This window comes from Ursus maritimus, unplaced genomic scaffold, assembly GCF_017311325.1.
Source record: "Ursus maritimus isolate PB19 unplaced genomic scaffold, ASM1731132v1 scaffold_14, whole genome shotgun sequence".
NCBI lineage: Eukaryota > Metazoa > Chordata > Mammalia > Carnivora > Ursidae > Ursus > Ursus maritimus.
This window is the reverse complement of record NW_024423786.1, coordinates 4,759,129-4,780,441: the sequence shown is the minus strand read 5'-3', so window position 1 is coordinate 4,780,441 and position 21,313 is coordinate 4,759,129. Positions and strand designations below refer to the sequence as shown.

The following is a 21,313-nucleotide window of genomic DNA, read 5'->3' as shown; positions in this document are numbered from 1 at the left end:
TGGAAGCAGAATCCCTGGAACAAAGAGAGCCGCATGCTAGTATCTGCAAAAGGAAAGGAATGGAATCCTTAAATCAAATAAGCCAAGGGAGTGGGTAGGAAACAGGATTACAAGCTCCTCGGGGCCATATTATGACAGCTTACACATAAATCCAAATGGACAGGTCTCCATATCAATCAGAAAGAAATGAACAGCCAAGCGGCCACAGAATTCCCACAGGACCGTTCACTTTCTTCCTTGCTGACAAATCCAACCTCAAGTCTGTATCTTCTAGGGAAAGGACAGGAGGAGAAAGATACAATTCAGTCTCTACTCTAAAGTTGTGTTTTCCCCAGTTTGGGAGAAGAAGGCACCATCACAGTACAGACCCAAGTGAGAACGGTTTTGAAGTTCATGTCACTTGTTTATAATATGATATCATATCATCCAGAGTTTCGAAAGTGACTGTGGGGGCTTGTGGTGGGCTGCTGGGGGCAGGAGTGGATGATGTATGTGAACAGCTGGGGTCACGGCTCTGCCCAGGGTGCTGTCCTGGGTCACTCTGTGCAGGTGCAGGTCTGTTCCACGTCTGGCTACCGAAGGACCCAGTTCTCTTTTGACCCACAAAGTAATCTGATGGTGGAGCAAACTCAGGATCTCTCTCGGCCCGGAGATCTGACTGCCTCTTCGACCAGTACCCAAAGGAAAATTCTAGTAAAAATAAGAAAGAGTACTATTAGAACTGATGACTGAAACAGTTGAATTTTTACATTACTTTTCAATTATTATTATATATTAAAAGCCAACTCCCATTCTCTGGAGAACAACGGTAGTAGTAACGTAATACAAGGTCTATGTAATGTCTACTAAAATATAAGGAGCCAGGCTAAGAAAAGGGAGGGCCTACTTCCAGATGGGGAAAGATTCAAAGAAGGCTCTCTGGAGAAGGCTGGTAGGTTCTGGAAGTATTGCCAAAAAGGCACTAAAATTATATTTGAGAGAGAAATCTAGAAAAATCAAACCCTCAAATCATTTGCTTGCCACGATGTAGGTACTTCAAAACAAAACACAAATTTTGGCCTTTATTGAGTTTTAAAAGACACAAAAAGACACTTGTCCAAATCTCATTTGGTATTTCAGCTCTACTTCTACCAGCAGCACTAACCTAAGGCACTCGCCTATTTGCCTATCTTTCACTTGAGTCTTGGATCTCATCAGCTCAAACAGCACGAGCTAATGTACCATGCTAACAATCTCATCTGAAGAGACATAAATCATAGCCTCCTCCAACAAGAAGCCGCTGTGGGCACCACGGTGTACCTACAGAAAATTCTGCATGACCCAACACAACCACATGCAAATCCAAGTTAATACTGTGGCACGTAGACTATTTTCAACTGAACGTAAAGGAGACTGCTAAAAACACAGAGGACATTAAAATACCAAACCTTGTAAGATTTTTAAAAGTGGCTCCTGAGAAAGGGCATTCCAAAGCTGTAAAGCCACATGAGGGTAGCATGAATTTTAAAAAACTTCACCCAGTGCTTCTGAAAAATTGTCCTTTTGAAATGATGTATCGTAGACGCTGGTCTTTTATGATCATGCTTTCTAGTGACCCTGTTTATAAACAGCCAGTGTCTGGGTACTAAGAAGAAACCAGCTGAAAGATCTGGAGAATTCCTTAAACCTCAAGGGACCACTAAGACTCACGAGATTCATACTGAGATGAACCAGAACAATTTCCTGTGCAGGGCCCCTCACTGGGAAGGATTTATACCTTGAAGCCCATGCCTCATTACCTTTTCCTCTGTCCCACTCTCGGACATGGGGCACTCCAGGCCTGGTATCCCTCCTCTCCTGGACAATGACTTCTACTTTGCTACTCTGGGAAGCAGTACGTGGAGTTGGCACAGCCTCTGGTTCTGGCGGCAAAGGTCCAACGACATCTATTATTTGCAAGAGAATAAGACATCATTACAATAAAGCTTAAAGCTATTTAAAAAATAAACATTAAATAGAACATGCTAATCTTGAGAGTAAAAGTAGTAACCAGTATTTAATGAGCACCTATCAGAGCCCAGGCAGTGGACTCAATACCTTGTATGCAACAGTTCACGTAATTCCTGTAACAACCCTAACAAAGTCAGTATTAGTATTCCTATTTTACAAATGAGGAAAATTAAGCTCAGAAATGCTACACAAGGAGAAAGTGACAAGAGCCAGGATCCAAACCCAGGCTGGATGGATTTCAAAGTCTATGTTTCCCACTATGCCACCCCGCTTCCCCAGACCAACAACCGAAGGACCAGGAACCCCCAATTACTCAACTAAAGTAAGAGTCCCAGACAACACAAGCGGACTTCGGGTGATGAAGAGCTGAAGCATGGCAACAGGCTACAGGCTATTCACCTCTGGCCAGATTTTTAAAGAAAATGGGTTTTTAAAAACCACTGTGGTGGCACTTCACATGTTGTGGAAATGACAGATGTTCAGGAGTAGAGCAAAAACAGAGAAACAGTATGCAGAGCTTAACATGTTTCAGGGACCTAGCATCATATAAAACGGCACAGGTGACTTCCCAAGTCCGCAGTGTTTCTGGTTTCCTTTCAGAGCTAACCTGAAGCTGTGCTGAGAATCAGAAGATGGCCAGGGCTTGGCACAGGCTTCTGTGAGGGCTGGAGGCGCTGGCATATGCCCGACACCCACACCCCCTTCTCCCTTTTGGGAACAGAACACCCCCAGTTTCAGCGGGAGGTGCGGCTGCCTCACTAGACAGGCCATTCCCCAGCCCCCTGCAGCTACACTCAGGCCAGTGGGATGTAAATGCATGGGTTGTGCGTGCCTTCCGAATTACATTCCAAAAGAAGAAGCCGGTTCCTCTCCCCCTTCCCCCTTCCCTAGGGCTGGACCTCGAAGAGGTGCTAGGGAGTAAGCTTCCGCCCGGCAGGTAGAGCAACACTCTAGGGATGGCAGAAGCAGGAAGACCGGAGGAAGCCGGGACTGGATGACTGTCTGGGGCAGAGCTACTACCTGCCTGCAAACCCACCCCCTCTAAAGCATTACAACAGAAACCGGACTTCCGTCTTGTGGGAGCCAGTCCATGCAGGGGTCTCGGTCCGGACAGCTGAGCCCAGACTACGGTAACTCATGCTGCAAGCCAGCAGGAACACACGCGTACGGTGCTTCCACACGCTGTGACCTTTCATGAGTCGTCCAGACTCATACTTGTAAATTCTTTCTTTCATCTGATTTTGTGACTATATTTCTTCTTTAAAATAAATTAATGTATAATAAATAAAAACATTTAGCTATAGCAACAGAAATTCGGTCCAAAATGTGTGTGCACAACTACACTTTATCTTAAAATATCTCTTCTCTAAGTTAAGTCTCAGTTACTAAACCATGCCGCTCTATGAAGTAACACGACGTCCTGCTTGTTAATATTCTTGTCTACAGAGAAAGATTCTTTGGAGTGTCACTCTGCACCACTCTGGTAATAAACACCTGCTCCTGGCAGTACCTCAGGGGTACTCTGCTTACTTAGAGAATAAAACGAAATGGCTCATTTCCACATTGCCAGTCCTATTCGTTGAGACATCAATGGAACTAAAATTTTTCCTTTTGAAGGTCAGACACATGCGCCACGATGTACCTCTATTTTCTTCCTCTGCTCCATCTTCTTTTGACTTTTTCATCTTTTTTTGTCGGAGTTTAGCAAGTCTTGCTTCTAACATAGCCTTTCGTTTTTCCTTTATGTTCTCTCGTTTTGTTCTCTGATCTGTTGTCTGAATACAACAGAAAATTAAAAATTATTTACTGTAAGCCAAGTTCACAGTATTTCTGTTTAAAGGGATGAAATAATTCGTTTTATTTTAAAAACAGACGAATTAATTGATTTTCATGCCACCTCTAGGAAGCCAGCCTTGAGATCTTCAAAATGCAGACCTATGAGGTCCTCTTATACAAGCCCTCTGGAGTGTTTTCTAAGTTTAGCACGTGTTCACAGAGCATCCTGGAATCTTCACTTTCAACGAAACCAACCAATTCTGTTCTACTCCTTAATCCCTTAAATAAATCCCTTAAATAACTCTCTATTTGCTTACCCAGGCCACTCCAAAAGTACCATATTTAAAACCAAATTTAAAACATCAAAATTACATAAGTTACTTTTGAGCAGCTATAATTTTAAAGTCTGAAACATCAAAACAGAACAGCAGTTACCTTCATGAAACTATAATCGCATTCTGATACTGATAAATAATAGTGATAAAACTGTCACTATTTGCAGAAGACATAATATTATATATAGAAAACCCTAAGACACCACCCAAAAACTGTTAGAATAAATGGCTTCAGTAAAGTTGAAGGGTACGGGGGCGCCTGGGTAGCTCAGGTGGTTAGGCATCTGCCTTGAGCTCAGGTCATGATCTCAGGGTCCTGGGATCAAGCCCATGTCGGGCTCCCTACTCAGCGGGGAGTCTGCTTCTCCCCCTCCCTCTGCCCCTCAGCCTGCTTCTCCTCTGTCTCAAATAAATAAATAAATAAAATATTTTTTTAAAAAGTTCCAGGGTACAAAATCAACATACCCAAATCTGTTGTGCTTCTACAGGCTGCTAATAAGCTATCAGAAAGAGAAATTAAGAAAACATTCCCATTATATCAAAAAGGATAAAATGCTTAGGAATAAATTTAACCAAGGAAAAGTATAAAGCAATGATGAAAGAAACTGAAGACATAAAGAAATGGAAAAATACAGCATGCTCATAGATTGGAAGAATTCACATTGATAAAATGTCCATATTACCCAAAGCAATCTGAAGATTCAATGCAATCTCTATCAAAATTGAAACAAATATTTTTCACAATAGAACAAACAACCCTAAAATTTATATGGAACTACAAAAGACCTTGAAGAGCCAAAGCATTCTTTTTTTTTTTAAAAGATTTTATTTATTTGTTTGACAGAGACAGAGACAGGGACAGCCAGCGAGAGAGGGAACACAAGCAGGGGGAGTGGGAGAGGAAGCAGCAGGCTCATAGCGGAGAAGCCTAATGTGGGGCTTGATCCCACAACGCTGGGATCACATCCTGAGCCAAAGGCAGATGCTTAACGACTGCTCCACCCAGGCACCCCCAAGCCAAAGCATTCTTGAGAAAGAAGAACCAAACTGGAAGCATCAGGCTCCCTGATTTTGAACTATATTACAAAGCTATAGTAATCAAAACAGTATGATAGGGGCATAAAAACTTTCACAGAGATCAGTGGAACAAAAAAGGGAGGCCAGAAATAAACCCAAGCATATATGGCCAATTAATTTATGACAAAAGAGCCAATAATATATAATGGGAAAAGGACAATCTCTTTAAAAAAGGGTGGGGAAAACAGGCCAGCCACATGCAAAAGAATGAAACTGGACCACTATCTTATGCCATACACAAAAATCAACTCAAAATGGACTAAAGGCTTTCATGTAAGACCTGAAAATATAAAACTTCTTAAAGAAAACATAGGCAGTAAGCTCCTTAACATCAGTCTTGGCCATGATTTTTTGGATGTGACACCAAAAGCAAAGGCCACAAAAGGAAAAATTAACACGTGGGGTTATATCTAACTAAAAAGCTTCTGCTCGGCAAAGGAAACCAACAATAAAATGAAGACAACTTACCGAATGGGAGAAAATATCCGCAAATCATATTATCTGATAAGAGACTAATACCCAAAATATACAGAAAACTCATACAATGCAGTACAAAAAAAAAAAAAAAAGTAAGAAAGAAAGAAAAAACCCACAAAAACCAATCAAATTAAAAAACAGGCAGATAAAAAGAAACAAAACAAAACAAAACAAACTCCGGCAGATGACCTGAACAGACATTTCTCCAAACAATACATCCAGATGGCCAACAGACATATAAACAGAGCATCATGAATCATCAAGGGAGAGCAAGTCAAAGCCACAGCAAGATCATCACTCACACCTGTCAGAGTCACTATTATCACACAGACAGAAAATAACAACTACTGACAAAGACGTAGAAAAAAGGGAACCTCCTGCACTGTTGGTGGGAATGCAAACTGGTGCAGTCACAATAGAAAACAGAACAAGTTTCCTCAAAAAATTAAAAATAGAGCTATGTATATGATCCAGCAATTCCACTTCTGCATATTTATTTGAAGAAAATGTAAACACTAACTTGAAAGATATCTGCACCCTCATGTTCACTGTAGAATTATAGCCAAGATATGAAAACAACCTCTGTGTCCATCAGTGAATGAATGGATAAAAGGCGTGTGTGCGTGTGTATGTGTGGGTGTGTTTGTATGTAGAACGGAGTATCATTCGGCTATAAAAAAGAAGGAAATTTTGCCATTTGAACAACATGGACGGACCCTGAGAGCATTATGTTAAGTGAGATAAGCCAGACAGGAAAAGACAAATACTGTATGATCTCACTTATATGTGGAATCTAATCTCCACCCTCCAAAAAATCCCAAAGTACAAGCTTACAGATACAGAGAACAGATTGGTGGTTGACAGAAGTGAGGGGGGTGTGGGAAAGTGAGTGAAGGGAATCAAAAGGTATCTAAGCTTCCAGTTATAAAATAAACGAGTCACGGGGATGTAACGTAGAGCACGACAACCACAGTTAATACTGTACCGCATACTTGAAAGCTGCTAAGAGAGTGGACCCACAAGTTCTCATCACAAGAAAAAAAAATTTTGTAACTATGTGGTAATGGATGTTAACTAGACTTAATGTGGTGATCATGTCCCAACAGAAACAAATATTGAATAATTATGTTGTACACCTGAAACTAATGTTATGTGTCAATTTCACTTCAATCAAAAAGTAATAATAAAATATCTGGTTTATGGCTATAACAGTATGTATTAAATATCAAAAATATCAATCTTTAATAAAACTGAAAGTTTATTTGATGCACTTTTGTCCATCACTGCTCTGAATATTAACTATTAAATAAATATAACATTTCTTTTTTTTTTTAAGATTTTATTTATTTGTCGGAGGGAGAAATACAGAGCATAAGCAGGAGGAGCGGCATAAGAGGGAGAAGCAGACTCCCAGCTGAGCAGGAAGCCTAATGCAGGACTCGATCCCAGGACCCTGGGATCATGACCTGAGCTGAAGGAAGACGCTTAACCCACCGAGCCACCCAGGTGTCCCTAAATATAACATTTCTCAGGGAAAAAAAGGAAAGGAAAGGAAAGGAAAGGAAAGGGAAGGGAAGGGAAGGGAAGGGAAGGGAAGGGAAGGAAAGGAGGAAGGAAGGAAGGAAGGAAGGAAGGAAGGAAGGAAGGAAGGAAGGAAGGAAGAAAGAAAGAAAGAAAGAAAGAAAGAAAGAAAGAAAGAAAGAAAGAAAGAAAAGCCATTCTGAATACTAATTTAAAAAATAGATTGTGGGGTGCCTGGGTGGCTCAGTTAAGCATCTGCCTTTGGCTCAGATCACAATCTGGGATTGAGCCCCACACCGGGCTCCCTGCTCAGCAGAGTCTACTTCTCCATCTCCATTTGCCCTTCCCCCTACTTGTTCTCATCCTCTCTCTCTCTCTCTCTCTCTCTCTGACTCAAATAAATAAGATCTTTAAAAATTAACTAATTAATTTAAATAAATAAATAAATATTAGATTGTTTTTGTAGTACGGTCCAACAAGAAACCAGCTGCTCAAATACTTCCTAACAACAATTCTGAATTTAATTTTTACCTGTTCACGCAGCATCTCTAATGTTTTCATCTGCTTGTTTCTCAACTCTTTATCTCGAGCAAAAGCAAAATATCCAACACCAAGTTGCCGGGCCTCTGAAATAAGTCAAATTATTCAAAAGATCAGAGTTCCCTGATTAATGAATTAGACTCAGGCTAACTTTCCTACCAAAGCAAAAAGAAAGACAGTGATATTTGGCACAAGTTAAAAAAAAAAAAAAAGGCAGCTAAGCCAAAAAAATCTCCTCCTTGTGATTAATAGACCCTCTGTTAGAAAGATACTCTCAATATGAGTATTCTTTAGGCTATGAAGTGAACAAAGGGGATATTTTCAATTTCAAAATCAGAATCTTTTATTTCTACATAAGAGCTGCTACTTCATGAATATTTCCCTTTATGCCTGCCATTAGTTCAAGCTTTAAAAACAAAAAAAAAGATTTAAAAAGCTGCAAGATGATCATACCATTTTCACGAATGTCTTCATAATGTATGGGCCCCATTGGCCTTTTCAAGGCCTCTCTTTCTTCTTCTTCCCATTGCTGGCGCTGAAGTTCTTTTCTCATATCTTCAGATAATAAAGTTTTCTCATTAGCAGGACTAACGAAACTAGTAGGGGAACAGAGCAAAACTCTTTAGATAAGAACCGTGAGACAGCAATGCTTCAGTTCAGTAAGCTGCGTCATGGACAAGCAACTCTAGTGGATAAAGAACACAGTTCCTTACAGAAGTTTCTGACCGAATACCACTGGGAAATTGCAAAAACGTCTTCCTTTCTTTAATCAAGCAGCCGCCTTGTTACCATAGCACACCAGAGTCTTGCCTCGGCACCTGAGACAAGCCCCTTTCCTCCCCAGCCTGGTTCCGGGCTAAGGTGGAGGCAGAACCAGAGCCTCTAGGCACGGTCACCTGCACAGGGCCCAGGAAGCTGCGTAACGCCGCAGTCCAGGCGGTGCCTCCTGGCCTGTCAGACGGCTCAGGGTTCTGCATTTCCTTCCTTGCGCTGAGCCCTGGCCTATCTGAACCTGAAGGACTTGGGACAAGGTGGACCTTCTCCCACCATTTTCCTCACAAGAACTGCGCTCAGTGAGGGTGAATTTTATTCCCTGGAGCACAGGAGCAAGTTATCTCTTCAATGTGTCTTAGGCCCTGTAGAAAAAAATCTGGCTACAAGACCCTTACTTCAAAATGCAAAAATGTATAAAGAAAAAGTTAATAAGCTAACTACCTCTCTGCTCCCACTTGCTACGGGGTAACCAAGTCCATATTCCTGAGCACCTCTCTCCACAGAGTTTTGTTTGCCGGACTGGGCTCACTCTGTATTTTTTACTCTGGTCTCAGGCACCTTCCAAGTAAACAGATGTAGCTGCAACTCACTCCTTCTAGCAGCTGCACAGTACAGACGATCGACCACTCAGGTGGTCCCAAGTGTGGATTATGTGTGTATGCGAGCCACAAAAGAGTACTTCCGCAAATATTTTTATACGTTAAGAAAAAACCTCCTTACTGGACTATCAAAGATAATGAACTAAAAGCAGCCTCACTCACAAAACAATCCCTGTGTCTGCATTTCAGACCCGGGCAGAGCTTTGCATATCACACACTTACAGCCTCCCTTGAAGATTTTTATCCATCTCCAGCAAATCTGGCAAATCCTTTTTCATACAGCGCCGAGAACGCCCTAAAGAATCGACATAATCCACCCTGAAATAAAAGTGAAAACATGTGAAGGCGGCTTTCTACATGACATATGGTTCCCTAAGTTAGGGAGCTGGTGCACTGTAAGAAAATTAATGTAAGCCTCACTATCAAGAAAAAGCCTCCACCCGAGAGACCATTACCACTGGTAAGAGCATGCTTTTTAAAGTTTCAAGTTGACACACAATAAGCTCATTATGCCCTTTATTAAACCTTAGGTTTAGAAACTGCAGAAAATGATTGATCATGTACGTCTCTGATTTCAAAAATAAATACCCCATGAAGACCCTTGCTGCAACATCTCAGAACTGACTTCAATCTGGTTTAGACAATTCCACATATTTTATCAGTATCAGAATAGTTGTGTTCTGTACCATTCTCAAGTTGTTCATTTTCTCAGTCTTCCCAAATCTGACTTTTGATTCTTTTCTTTATTTCTTCTAATTGGTACAGTTCTTGCCAATTAGAAATTTCTCAAGCCATATTTTGAGGACTCATTAATTAGGAGGAAGCCAAGCAACACGCATTTTGTACTGCAAAGGCATCTTGGCAGTGGGCCAGTCTATTATCTTTCACTGTTAGTTCCTCTTTCCTCATCTTTGCCCAAACTAGACAGCCAAGGGAACCAGGCAGACGGCAAGGCAAAATGAAAGACCAACTTCCCACAACAGGAAATATGGACAGATTTTCATGGAAAACATTTCAATCGCATTATGATGCAACAGATTTTTTTATTGTTTAATTATGGGCAAGGAATTTCCCAGGCTTTAGCAGGGTGCTAAAAACACAGAAAGGGGTCAGTACTGCTTGTGCAGCTCAAGGTCACAGTACTGCTTGTGCAGCTCAAGGTTTGCTAGCAGTTTCTTTCCTCTTACACATGCTGATTCCAATCGTTAGCCCATGATTTGAAAACGGAACGTTTGAGAATCTATTACTATAGTCCTAACGCTGCTTACCACAAGAAATAAAACCTCCAACTACACAAAGTAGTTTCTTTCTTCCTCCCCCCCCCACCTTTTTCTAATGAATAGAAAAAGAAAATCATCTAGCCAGATGGTCTAATTATTTACAGTATTTTTGTGGAAAGACTTTCCACCACCTGGGACTTAACTACCAAAAGGATTTTACAAGTAGTTACAATTCTGAAGCTTAATTTAAAAACAAAAAAAGAGTTAGAACTGCTTGCAGTGCGTCTTCCTTCACCATATGGTGGCATGTGACACCTTCAATTGCCCTCCAAACTCTTCAAATCACTGACAAATTGCTTGTAATCATACAGGCATTAGTAAGGAAGAAAAAAAAGACATTAAACCTTTCAAAGGAGATGAGATTTCTGCTATGAAAAGCAATCATAGGCTATTCTGTTTTTGGAGAAGGTCTCTAAAATGTACAGATCCCATCAAAACAGAAGTGGCAAGACAGTAGTCAGCAAGTGCTCCGTGTAATCAGCAATCACTGAGCAAGCCCCAGGGAAACAATTACTTGAGGTACAAGAGTAATAAAGGAGGACTCAGAGTCATGTCATCTTCAACGAGCTCCAGGGGGAAGTTAAGGCACGTGCCCATGAAACACTTCCTAACAACAGCAGGGAGGATATAAAAAGGATCCAAAGTTTGTCTCAAATCTTTTTCTGGTAATGAGGCCAGTTGTGTGTCGATACTAAAGAAAAGGTAAGACCCAAAGGAGCTGGAAGCGTATCTAAGTGCTACCAGAGTCCGGGTGAGGCAGAAATCACTCACGCTAAAACGATGAGGAAAAGCATCAATGGAAGAGACTGCATTATATGTACTTCTCTTTGGGTTGCTCGTAGCAAGTACGCAGCCAAAACACCTCGCCCAAAGATAAATTTTTAGAAAGCAGCTAAGCGAACACCTGTTCTATCCCAATGTGAGTGTTCTTTCTGGACCACTGGGAACAGCCTCAGTAGTAAGAGGATGTGGGGTCCCTGTGATCCTCAGCAGCTGGCACTGCTCTCTCACGCTCGTAACTGACTCCTGCCAGCGGGGCCCACAGCTGACAAAAGGTCAAGTGCTGCAAACCATCCTAAGCAGTTCCTAACAAAGACCCCCGTGATGAGGATATCTGAGCCGGAAGGGAAGATGGGCACGCTCTGCACAGGCAGGGCAGTGGGCAGGCACGGTCATTCCCAGTCTTATATTAAGTAGAGAAAATCATCAGAAGGGAGTTTTTATTTTGGTCTCTTGACTTATTGATGTATTGGTCTCATAAAAAAAAGACAAGTTTGGCTTCCCCATCATTCACCTACACGTAGATAATATTCAGGATAATTTCAGTAAAAGTTTACCAAATGTCTGTTTATGCCCCACAGACAACAGTTTTCTCAGGTAGCTTAGAATACTCTGATTTCCTGAGGGAGTTCAAGGCAGAACAACCCCGTTTTACATGTGAGGAAACAGCCTCAGCAAGGATGGAACTCCATCGAGGTCATACTCCCAGTGAAACGTGGAGCTAGTGCTACGCAGGTGCAAGGTCCGCAGCGCCTACGCCACACGTCCGGAAAATGGCCCAGCCAGGGGAAGGCTACGGGACCGGCTCTGCCTGCCTCTTTGCTATGGGGATGAACATCACCACCGGCTAGACAGTGACTCTCCATGGGCAGCAGCCTGGGTAACAAAGGAACATGCTTCTGTCTAAACAATTCTTCCACACCAATGAAACAGGTGTATCAATGCCTTTTGTACTTGGCTCAGTCTTGTAATTACTACTTCTTTGAAGTTACTATTTCTGCATCTGTAAATCCAATCTTAAAAGAAAGAAAACGGAGGAAGAATAAGGAGAAATGGTTTGATAACCCCCAAACAAATACACTTTTGGAAAATAAGTGCACGTCGGGACGCCTGGCGGGCTCAGTCAATAGAGCAAGGGATTCATGATCTCAGGGTCTTGAGTTTGAGCCCCATGTTGGGTGTAGCGATTACTTAAAAAAAAAAAAAAGAAGTGAACACAAGTCCGAGAATGTTAACATGACCAAATTGTGTCATTATCACCAACCATTCTTCGCTGGGGTCCTGGGGAGGGGGTATATCTTTTTCAGAAAGATTTTCTTCATCATCATCTCTTTCTGCTGCCTTTCTAGAATCTCTATTGGCACCAAACATCTCCATTTCTTTGTGTTTGTCTATGATCTTCTGCGTGAAATCCACAAGGTACATATCCTCCACTTCTTCATCTAGGACAGAAAAATCAATTTTCAGATTTTGGACATTGTTTTCAAAGAAGTAAAGCACAGATGGAATTGATATGAAGCAGTCACACTCACTGCTGGGCAGCTACACTAGTCGATGTATTACCACCGCCTGAATACTTCAAAGACACAGAGCCACCACGGACCTGACGGGGAAGCTGCAAATAGGCCGTGAGAAACACGTACCACACAAAAAAGTCTTAAAAGTGCTTAAAGTCTTCTGTTGCCTCGTCAACAGAATGAGTGAGTAATTCGGTCTCAGAATGCAATTTTAAGATCAAACCATTTGATTTCAAGAGACTCATCCACCCAATGACATGATGCCGAAGCAGAACTGCAGTGTTCCTGTCGCCGGACCGGAGCAACAGACCTTTGTTGCTATGTATTCCTTCCTAACCAAGGGGCTACATTACTTAACCCTAATTATACTGCTGTGGTATGGTGTTTTAAGGGTCATTGTATAGGGTAAAAGAAGTCATCTGAATTCGTTTCGACCCAAGGAACACCACTTTCAGGCAAGGCATGGTGCCAGGATCTGCAGGGCACACAGGTGCCAGGATCTGCAGTGGCCTGTGATCTGCCCGAGCTAAAACACACTGAAAATCAAATGACACGCCATGACTTTAATTTAACCCAGGACAGTTGATATACTCACAATAAGTTTTACGTGAAGTTTCACTATGCTGGATTCTATACAGTCGTTTCAGTTTTTCTCTGAGGACAGTATTAACCTGTAAGGAGCAGATACTGGGCTCCACGTCGCCCGGTACTGGTGTTAAAGCATACAGGGGAGAATAACCGAGGCTCCAAAACCCAACTTGCCCAAACACACAGGGCCGCTATGCCCATCAGGAGGTGGGCCTGCTGTTTTGGACAGAACCAAATCCCCACGTCCACAGGCCTTTGGACCTGATTTCTAGATTAACAAAACAAATCAAGTTTGAATCAAAAGTAAAAGACTTTATTTTTTTTAAAAGCCACAAAGTAACTCACATGAGAAAGAGATGTACTCTCCCAGAGCAGGGTTATAAGACCACATAACAGTGAGGCCTCCTGGTTAACGGACACCCTGCTGCTTCATCAGGAAGAAGACATGGCCTCTCCCCATGTCCCCTAGCTTTGAGAGTGCCTGACTTTCCCACACAGAGCTCCCTGCCACACAGGGAACATGTCTCTGCCATCTGGGAAGAGGGAGTTTGGCTGTCTGGGCAGCCAATGACCAGGGTTCCAGCCCTGCCTCTCTCCTGCTGCCCCACTGCCCAGCCATGCTAGTCTGTCCTGCCAACACTGGCCCTCTCCTCCCTCTATCAGAGCCCACCTTCTCCCTAAAGACTTCCCCACATGCCTTTTGGTAATGAAATACACACTGCCTTGTAAAATCTCTTCTACTGCTATCTAACTGTAGGCTGGGTTTTATTTTTCTGGAGGGTATGAGGAAAGGGGGATCTTCTTATTCTTTTAGAAGCAATTACAGGCACATCACAGAAAAGACAGAAAATGAGGAAAAGGAAACATAACTCCGACACCCTGATATACCCAGAACTCCTCCCAGTCTTTTCTTAACATAGCTATAATGGTTTATAATGGTAGTCTATTTAGACCTCATTTCCTACCTTTGCTTTGTTCTGCACCATTGGCCTCCATTGACAACGACCCCCTTGAGGGCAGAGGCAGAGAATCTGGCTTATACTGCCCTTGCTTGTTCCCTCGGAGCACCTAACACGTGGCCTGGCACACACTGGGCAATCAACAATTACTGTGGATTTTCTTGTCTCCGTGCCGGCAGAGAAAGTAAATCTGTATTATTCCTTAAATTTCCTCCCCATTCTTACGGTTATTCTAACAAATAACATAATACTACAGGGCTGTATGAGTTACAGAAAATAAAGAAGTATAAATAAATTACTGTATTTACCTATAAAGTCTCCTTTAGTCATTTTTTCATATAATTTGGCTTTTTCTTCCAATTTCTCCCTAGGAGAAAAAAGAGAAGTATTAGAAATGGTCCAACACCTGCCACTCCTGCTAAGGCTGCCTGACTGCCACGCCCTGCACAAGAGGCCCAGTGTGATGATGCGGTGGCTGTAACTCGAGCTGACCACCCTGCCCTAAGGGGACGCTCAGACCCAGCGATGCCCACTTTGCCAACTAAATGTCAGTTCCGTGAGAACGGACCCATATTTCTCTTATTCATGACTGTATCCCAGGGCCTAAAACAAAACCTGGTACAAATTCTCAATCAGTATCTGAAAATACAAAATGAAGTTAAGATTCCAGATGCAAATGCCAAGTACAACTAAGTTAAATACCAAAAAAAGGAGAGAGATGTCTAAACAAAAACATTTTCTATACACAACCTTCCAAACAGATCACCAAATTCAACGTAAACTCTTTGCATTATTGTTTGCAGACAAGGGTCCCTGGTCATCCATGGCTTATTAGGTTTCTCTAAGGGAGTTAAAGACCAACTTCTTACAAGTCTCCTAAAAATACAGTATCTGACAAATGTAGTGACCCGAAGGGGCACCTGCACCCCAGTGTTTATAGCAGCAATGTCCACAACTGCCAAACTATGGAGAGTCCAGATGTCCATCGACAGATGAGTAAAGAAGATGTGACACACTCACACACACACACACACACACACACACACACACACACACAGAGGAATATTACACAGCCATCAAAAAATGAAATCTTGCCATTTGCAATGACGTGGATGAACTAGAGGGTATTATGCTAAGTGAAATAAGTCAATCAGAGAAAGACAATTACATGATCTCATTCATACGTGGAATGTAAGAAACAAAACTGAGGATTGTCAGGGAAGAGAGGAAAAAATAAAACAAGGTGAAATCAGAGAGGGAGACAAACCATAAACCACCTCACTTCATAGATAAGAAGTCTCCATGGAGAAGCAACTTGCCTAAGGCCTTAAACCCTCATGGAACTGCCCCTGCCTGTTCTGAGTTCCGGGGAGACGCAGAAGTCCTGCAGACCAAGGGAAGACTTGACTCCTCACAAGCAAGTGAAGCCAAAGTATTACGTTAACAGGTCACTGGACAGAAAAAATCAGCAAAGTACCTGGGAAAACATTTATAAATGTATAAATGAAACTTCACCTTTCAACAAATTAGAATTCTGAGAATATGTCCAGCAGGTGAGAAAGAGGTCTCAAAAATTAACATAACCCATGTCTCCTGGGAACAGGTCAAACGCCAAGAAAACCAATCCCCCAAATGTGCTAATATTCTGCCTCTTTTTTTCTAACCCAGAAGAGCGACCTTAGCGACCACTGTTTGTAACTGCAGTTTTTATTATGCAATAGATCCAAAAGCACGAGTCATGACCGACATTAAAACTCGGGATTCTGATTCTAGGGTGATGCTGCAAATAAGGGAGAGTTCTTTACAGAAGAATGCCAGCTAATAAATGGAATGAAAAATACAGATAAAGAGGGAATGAAAGAATTAGAAAAATCCTCACTTTGAAATCACCAATGTAATAACTATGTGGAAATATGTTGGTGAACAAGATATTCATAGTCTCAGGGTTTCCCTCCTTAGATTATTAATTACAAATGGTGAAGAGTACCTTTACAGTGGAAAAATCTAGCAGGCCTATCTTAGCCATGATCAAACTTCATCACCAATAACACCTCAAACTGACACTGTGAACCTTCAGGCGTGATCCAACAGGAAGGACACATCCCGTACATCATATTCTTAACCAAAAGCAGTTAATGTGACTGTAATCAGATTGTCGGGCCGGGCCTCTTCAAGAACAGCGATGGTGTAACAGACAACAAAAAGGCACGGGAATTAGTCTAAAGAGACTAAAGAAATACGCCATCCGGGGTGCCTGGCTGGCTTAGTCAGAGGTGTGTACAATTCTTGATCTCAGGGCTGTGAGTTTGAGCCTCACGTTGGGTGTGGAGATTACTTAAAAAAATAAATAAACTTTTAAAAAAAGAAGAAAAGTCATGCTATAAACAAAATTTCTCCCTCTTAAAGAGAAAAAAAGAAAAATATGAAAACTAAATGCGATGTGCAATCTTTGAATTCTGGATTAAATTAAAAAAAAAAACCGTAAAGGGCTTAATTGTACCAGGATAATTGGTGCCCTCTGCCTACAGACTATGTAACAGGTAATACTATTTTATTAGTGTTCAATGTCTTGGGTACGATAGCATTATTGTAGTGATGAAGGAGGATGTCCTTGTTCTTAGGAGATACATCCTGAAATATTTTGAGGCAAAGTATCAAGATTTTAACAAAGCTTCTCTACACACACACAAAGAGGAGAGAGAGAAAGAAAGAGAGAAGCAAAAGCAAACGTGGAAAAACATTAATTGGCGAACTAAGGTAAAGAGTATTAGCAGATTCATTGTACTCTTCTTTCAACTATTCTGTTGTTTTCAAGTTTTTCAAAATAAAAAGCTACGGGGAAAATTTAGTTTCTAAATGCTACTGTCATATTACCTAGTAGCCCAGAGCCACATCACCATGGGGACAGTTCTTAAACACCTGCTGATAATCTTAGTGCCTAACAAAGGCTCAAAGTGGGACTCTGCTTCATCTTTCAGACCGAGGTTATGTCTTCTCTTCTTAGAAGACTACAAATACATCTGCAAATTATATTATTTTTAGAGTCTATTTTATATTCACAGATTATAAGACCGAAAAGATGACAAAATTAAAATTGTAAATCTGTAGCCTCAGAGGCAACCACAGCTAGCAGAGCTTAACTTTACCTTGCTTTGTCTAAAGTCTTCTGTTCCTCGATCTTCTGTTCTGCGTCCTTCTCAGCTCGATTTGAAACTCCTGCATTCTGTTTGCTCCAGATACTTGGTTTCTGCAGCGTATTTATTTAAAACGACAAAACAGAACCAAGTGATTGCAAAAAAAAATCTCTACTTTCACATCAGAAGAACAAAAACGGATTAGATCTTATGAATCAATGGAGAAAACTAGCTCTGACAGCCAGCCTGTGTTGTGCAGAGAGACTCTACAAGGGAAAGCTGAAGTTGAAAAAAAAAAAAGCCCTAAATTATATAAAGAATTCCTTTACACGACTACAGAGTTACTTATCTATTATCTCCTGAATGATTACAACTTAATTCAAGAGGTTTAGTAATAGAAATAATAAATACCACAACCTATTCACAACTATCAAAGACCCTGATATTTTCTGCTGTATTACTATATCATCTAATTGTTTATCTGTTTGGATTAATAATACCTATACAGCTGATCTTCCATGAGAATGTACAAAAACCACTCATTAAAACATGCACTCTTCCAAAAGAAGTGCTAAGTAATTACAGTATGTGCTTTTAAATGCTCTAATTTCTATTTTAATATAAAACATTTCATGCAGATGTTCAGCTACAAGGGATTTTCCCTTTATTTCTACATGTAGCAGAGACAAGGACATTTTCAAAAAATCTAGGTATGGTATAATTCCTCCGTGCTTGGAATTAATGGAGATAACTAGATCTTATTTTTACCTTATTAGTTGTTTTTGGTTTTCCCAAAACTCCAGAATCTTTTAGAAGTTTTTCTTGTTTGAATTCTTCTTGTTTTCGGAAGAGTTCAGCCTTAAGGTCTACCAACTAGGATAAAAACAATAAGCAAACAAAAACATTTAATTAATTCTAGTGAGTGACTAGATTTCCAAGTTATTGTAATTCTCAAAACAAGATTTAAAGTTCCTATAAATGGACAAAAATGGATACAAAATTAAATGTCTGACTGTACAATCCAGTGGAAAATAAACCCAAGTCACACTGCGTTCGCGCTCTGTTGGTAATGTATTTCTACCCTAACCTTCAATACTGGGCTAAGGGGAGAGTGATTAAGCAAAGTAAATGAAGTCTGCATCTGTTAGATTCAGATTGAACTAACAACTTTAAATACCTTCTCTTTGCCTGACACTGTACTTGGCTTTTTTTATATTATAATCTCATTTAATCATCACAATTTATTATTTCTGCAGAAAAATGTCTTTGTTCAGCAACTATCTGAGCACTGAAGAACAGGATACAAACATGAATAGACATTCTCCTGTCTCAAACAGTTACAACCTGATTTTAAAAAAAAGGTAACTTATAGTACCAGTAAAATGTACTAAATGACTTTACCAGTGGAAGAAACAGGGGCACCTGACTGGCTCAGTGGATGAAGCATGAGACCCCTTGATCTTGGGGTTGTGAGTTCCAGCCTCACATTGCGTGTAGAAATTACTTAAAAATAAAATCTTTAAAACGGAGGGCAGGAGCACCTGGGTAGCTCAGCCATTAAGCATCTGCCTTTGGCTCAGGTCATGATCCCAGGGTCCTGGGATCGAGTCCCGCATCGGGCTCCCTGCTCCCTTGCTTGTGTTCCCTCTCTTGCTGTCTCTGTCAAATAAATAAATAAAATCTTCTAAATAAATAAATAAATAAATAAATAAGGGGGGATGGCAGAAGAAAACAGCATAAAAGTTCAGCTACAGGAGCATTTCCTTCTATCCACAGTGATCAGAGATAGCTTTGAGCTGAGCCTTAAAAGACAGGCAAGGGGCGTCTGGCTGGCTCAGTCAGAGGAGCGAGCGACTCTTGATCTCAGGGTCATGAGATTGGGTGTAGAGATTACTTAAATAAATAAAACTTAAAAAAAAAAAAGACAGGCAAGATTTCAACAGTTAGAAATAAAGTAGACTGAGTGAATGCGAAGAGCTCCAAGTTTATGTATGTTCTAGAAACTGTAAATTTAGCTGAATCATAGGGTTCAAAAACAGGAAAGCCAGGGCAAAGGAAACAGGGCAGTTCGGTGAATATCCATGTCTACCTCTCACTTATACCAATCACCACTGTCTACTCTGCAAAGAAAGATAAAATGACAGTTCCCTTTTTAAAGGTCCAGATACAGCTTCCTATAAATCAGATACTTATAAAGCCCAGCATCACGGACTGACTTTTAAGGGAAATCAAAATGACTGAGTTCAATAATTTCTATTTTGGAAGACATCAATTTAAAAGCAGCCTTGGCAGGGATTTAATAATGCTAAGGGCAGTTTCATCCCAGGACCGAATATTCTGTTTCTAAACACAAAAACTTTAGAAGAAGGGTCTTCTGAGCCTTCTTAACTTTAACAATTTGTTAGCCACACATTTTCCTCTTCTATGACTACTTTTGAGTTTTAAAAAGGAAGGTGCTCCGAGAACTGTCCATTTCCAGATGGCATTTCTACTATGGTTATTGCTAATTTTAACCTGTCACAATAGAATATCTTTAAAATTTATAGTTTTGGGTCCTTATGCTCAACCATAATAACTTGTACTAATTTTCAAGATTAGACAAGGAAAAGAGACTCAAATATTGGGACACATAGTTTTCTTTTGCACTCCCTTTACATCCTAATACTTTGCAGTAAATTGAAGATTAAATCAAAGATTAGGCAACTTGCTCTGGTGTAACAGAAAAGGCAATAACTATGAAGACAAACAGCCTGAGTGCACCAGTTCTATCACTAAGAATTGTGTATGTAAGCTGGGGAAGCCACTTTCCCTTACTGGGCCTCAAGTTTATCAGCTATAAAACACGGATATTAACAGCACCTACTCTCTAAAGTAGCTGGGAGGATTCAATGAGATAGTGCACAGAAACGTACTCAGAAGCAGGTTTTCTTCCTAGAAGTGGCTGGTTTAACAAAACTGCTTACATCCTGCTAGACCTCACAACCGCAGCCTACAGGTGCATTCACAGCTGTTTAGTTCCTGGTCGGGACGCTCTCGGATCCCGGGGAATAAGTCACCCTCTCTCATGTTCTCATGGTTTGAGGCTGGTCTCTGGACTGGCAAGGAAACGAGAAAGGGGAATGTGTCTGCACAACAAGCACAGAGGGAGACAGGACTGGCAAGGAGGCCTAGCCCGGTTGTCGCCGAGGGGAGGCAGGGGCACTCTTAATCGGGAAAAGACAACAGGTTCAGGTCCATATCTATGGAGGGAATACTGGTCCGGGTGTACGTCCGAGGGGAGAAGCCAAGAACGGGGTCCTGTAAGTAAGAAAGTTAGCCCGGGTCCCCCAGATGAGAAAAGCCAGGTCCGGGTTCCTGTTTGCGGGAAGGCCAGGTCTGGGTCTCCCGAGTGAAGAAACAAGGTCGAGATTCTGGTCTAGTGGAGATGAGAATTGGGAGCCCCGTAGCATCATCTGTACTCGCACTCACCGAGGAGGCCGTAACATCCAAAGGCTTTTTCCTTCGGTCCATTCTGGCGCCAGAGTGTCTCAGCGCAAAGCTGAACCAGGCACGAGTCTCCCGCAAGCCTCAAATGTCTGCGTTCGGCACAACCGGAAGTGTCTATAATAATAGCGACGATAAGTATGCGACGCCAGGGCGCCATCTTGGAAAGGTCCGATGTTGTGCGTATTGCGCCTGCCACCATTTTGAGAGAGTCAAGAATGCCCAACGTTAAGGCCATCTTGAAGAGAGAGGAGGGATAACAAGGCTAGTGTTGGCGCCATCTTAAGAAGGGCGGAATGTGGCTTTCAGAGCAATGGACGCCATCTTGAGTGGGGCGACTGGGTGCTGGGGTGGCGCCATCTTGGGGAGGGCGTAGTGACCCCAAACGTTCTTCGGGTGAAAAGAAAGGTTTCTTTTGTTAAGACTGGAAAGTTCTAAATGCCACTTGAAGTACCTTTGGTATGACTGGCACTGTCTGGTGCTT

The 21,313-nt window shown here is 41.5% G+C and overlaps 1 protein-coding gene across 1 annotated transcript; it reads right to left on the bottom strand.

Moving 5' to 3' along the window:
- Positions 1 to 382: 382 nt before the first annotated feature.
- CCDC174 (coiled-coil domain containing 174) lies at positions 383 to 20,964 on the bottom strand. The gene is made up of 11 exons (XM_008697833.2): positions 20,815 to 20,964; positions 18,115 to 18,219; positions 17,359 to 17,459; positions 14,521 to 14,579; positions 12,413 to 12,590; positions 9,311 to 9,406; positions 8,169 to 8,311; positions 7,707 to 7,801; positions 3,632 to 3,764; positions 1,779 to 1,925; positions 383 to 690 (listed from the first exon to the last, which is right to left on the bottom strand). Exons 1-11 carry the CDS (start codon positions 20,854 to 20,856, stop codon positions 392 to 394), a joined length of 1,398 nt encoding a protein of 465 aa, XP_008696055.1. The 5' UTR covers positions 20,857 to 20,964; the 3' UTR covers positions 383 to 391.
- Between the last annotated feature and the right edge of the window lie 349 nt (positions 20,965 to 21,313).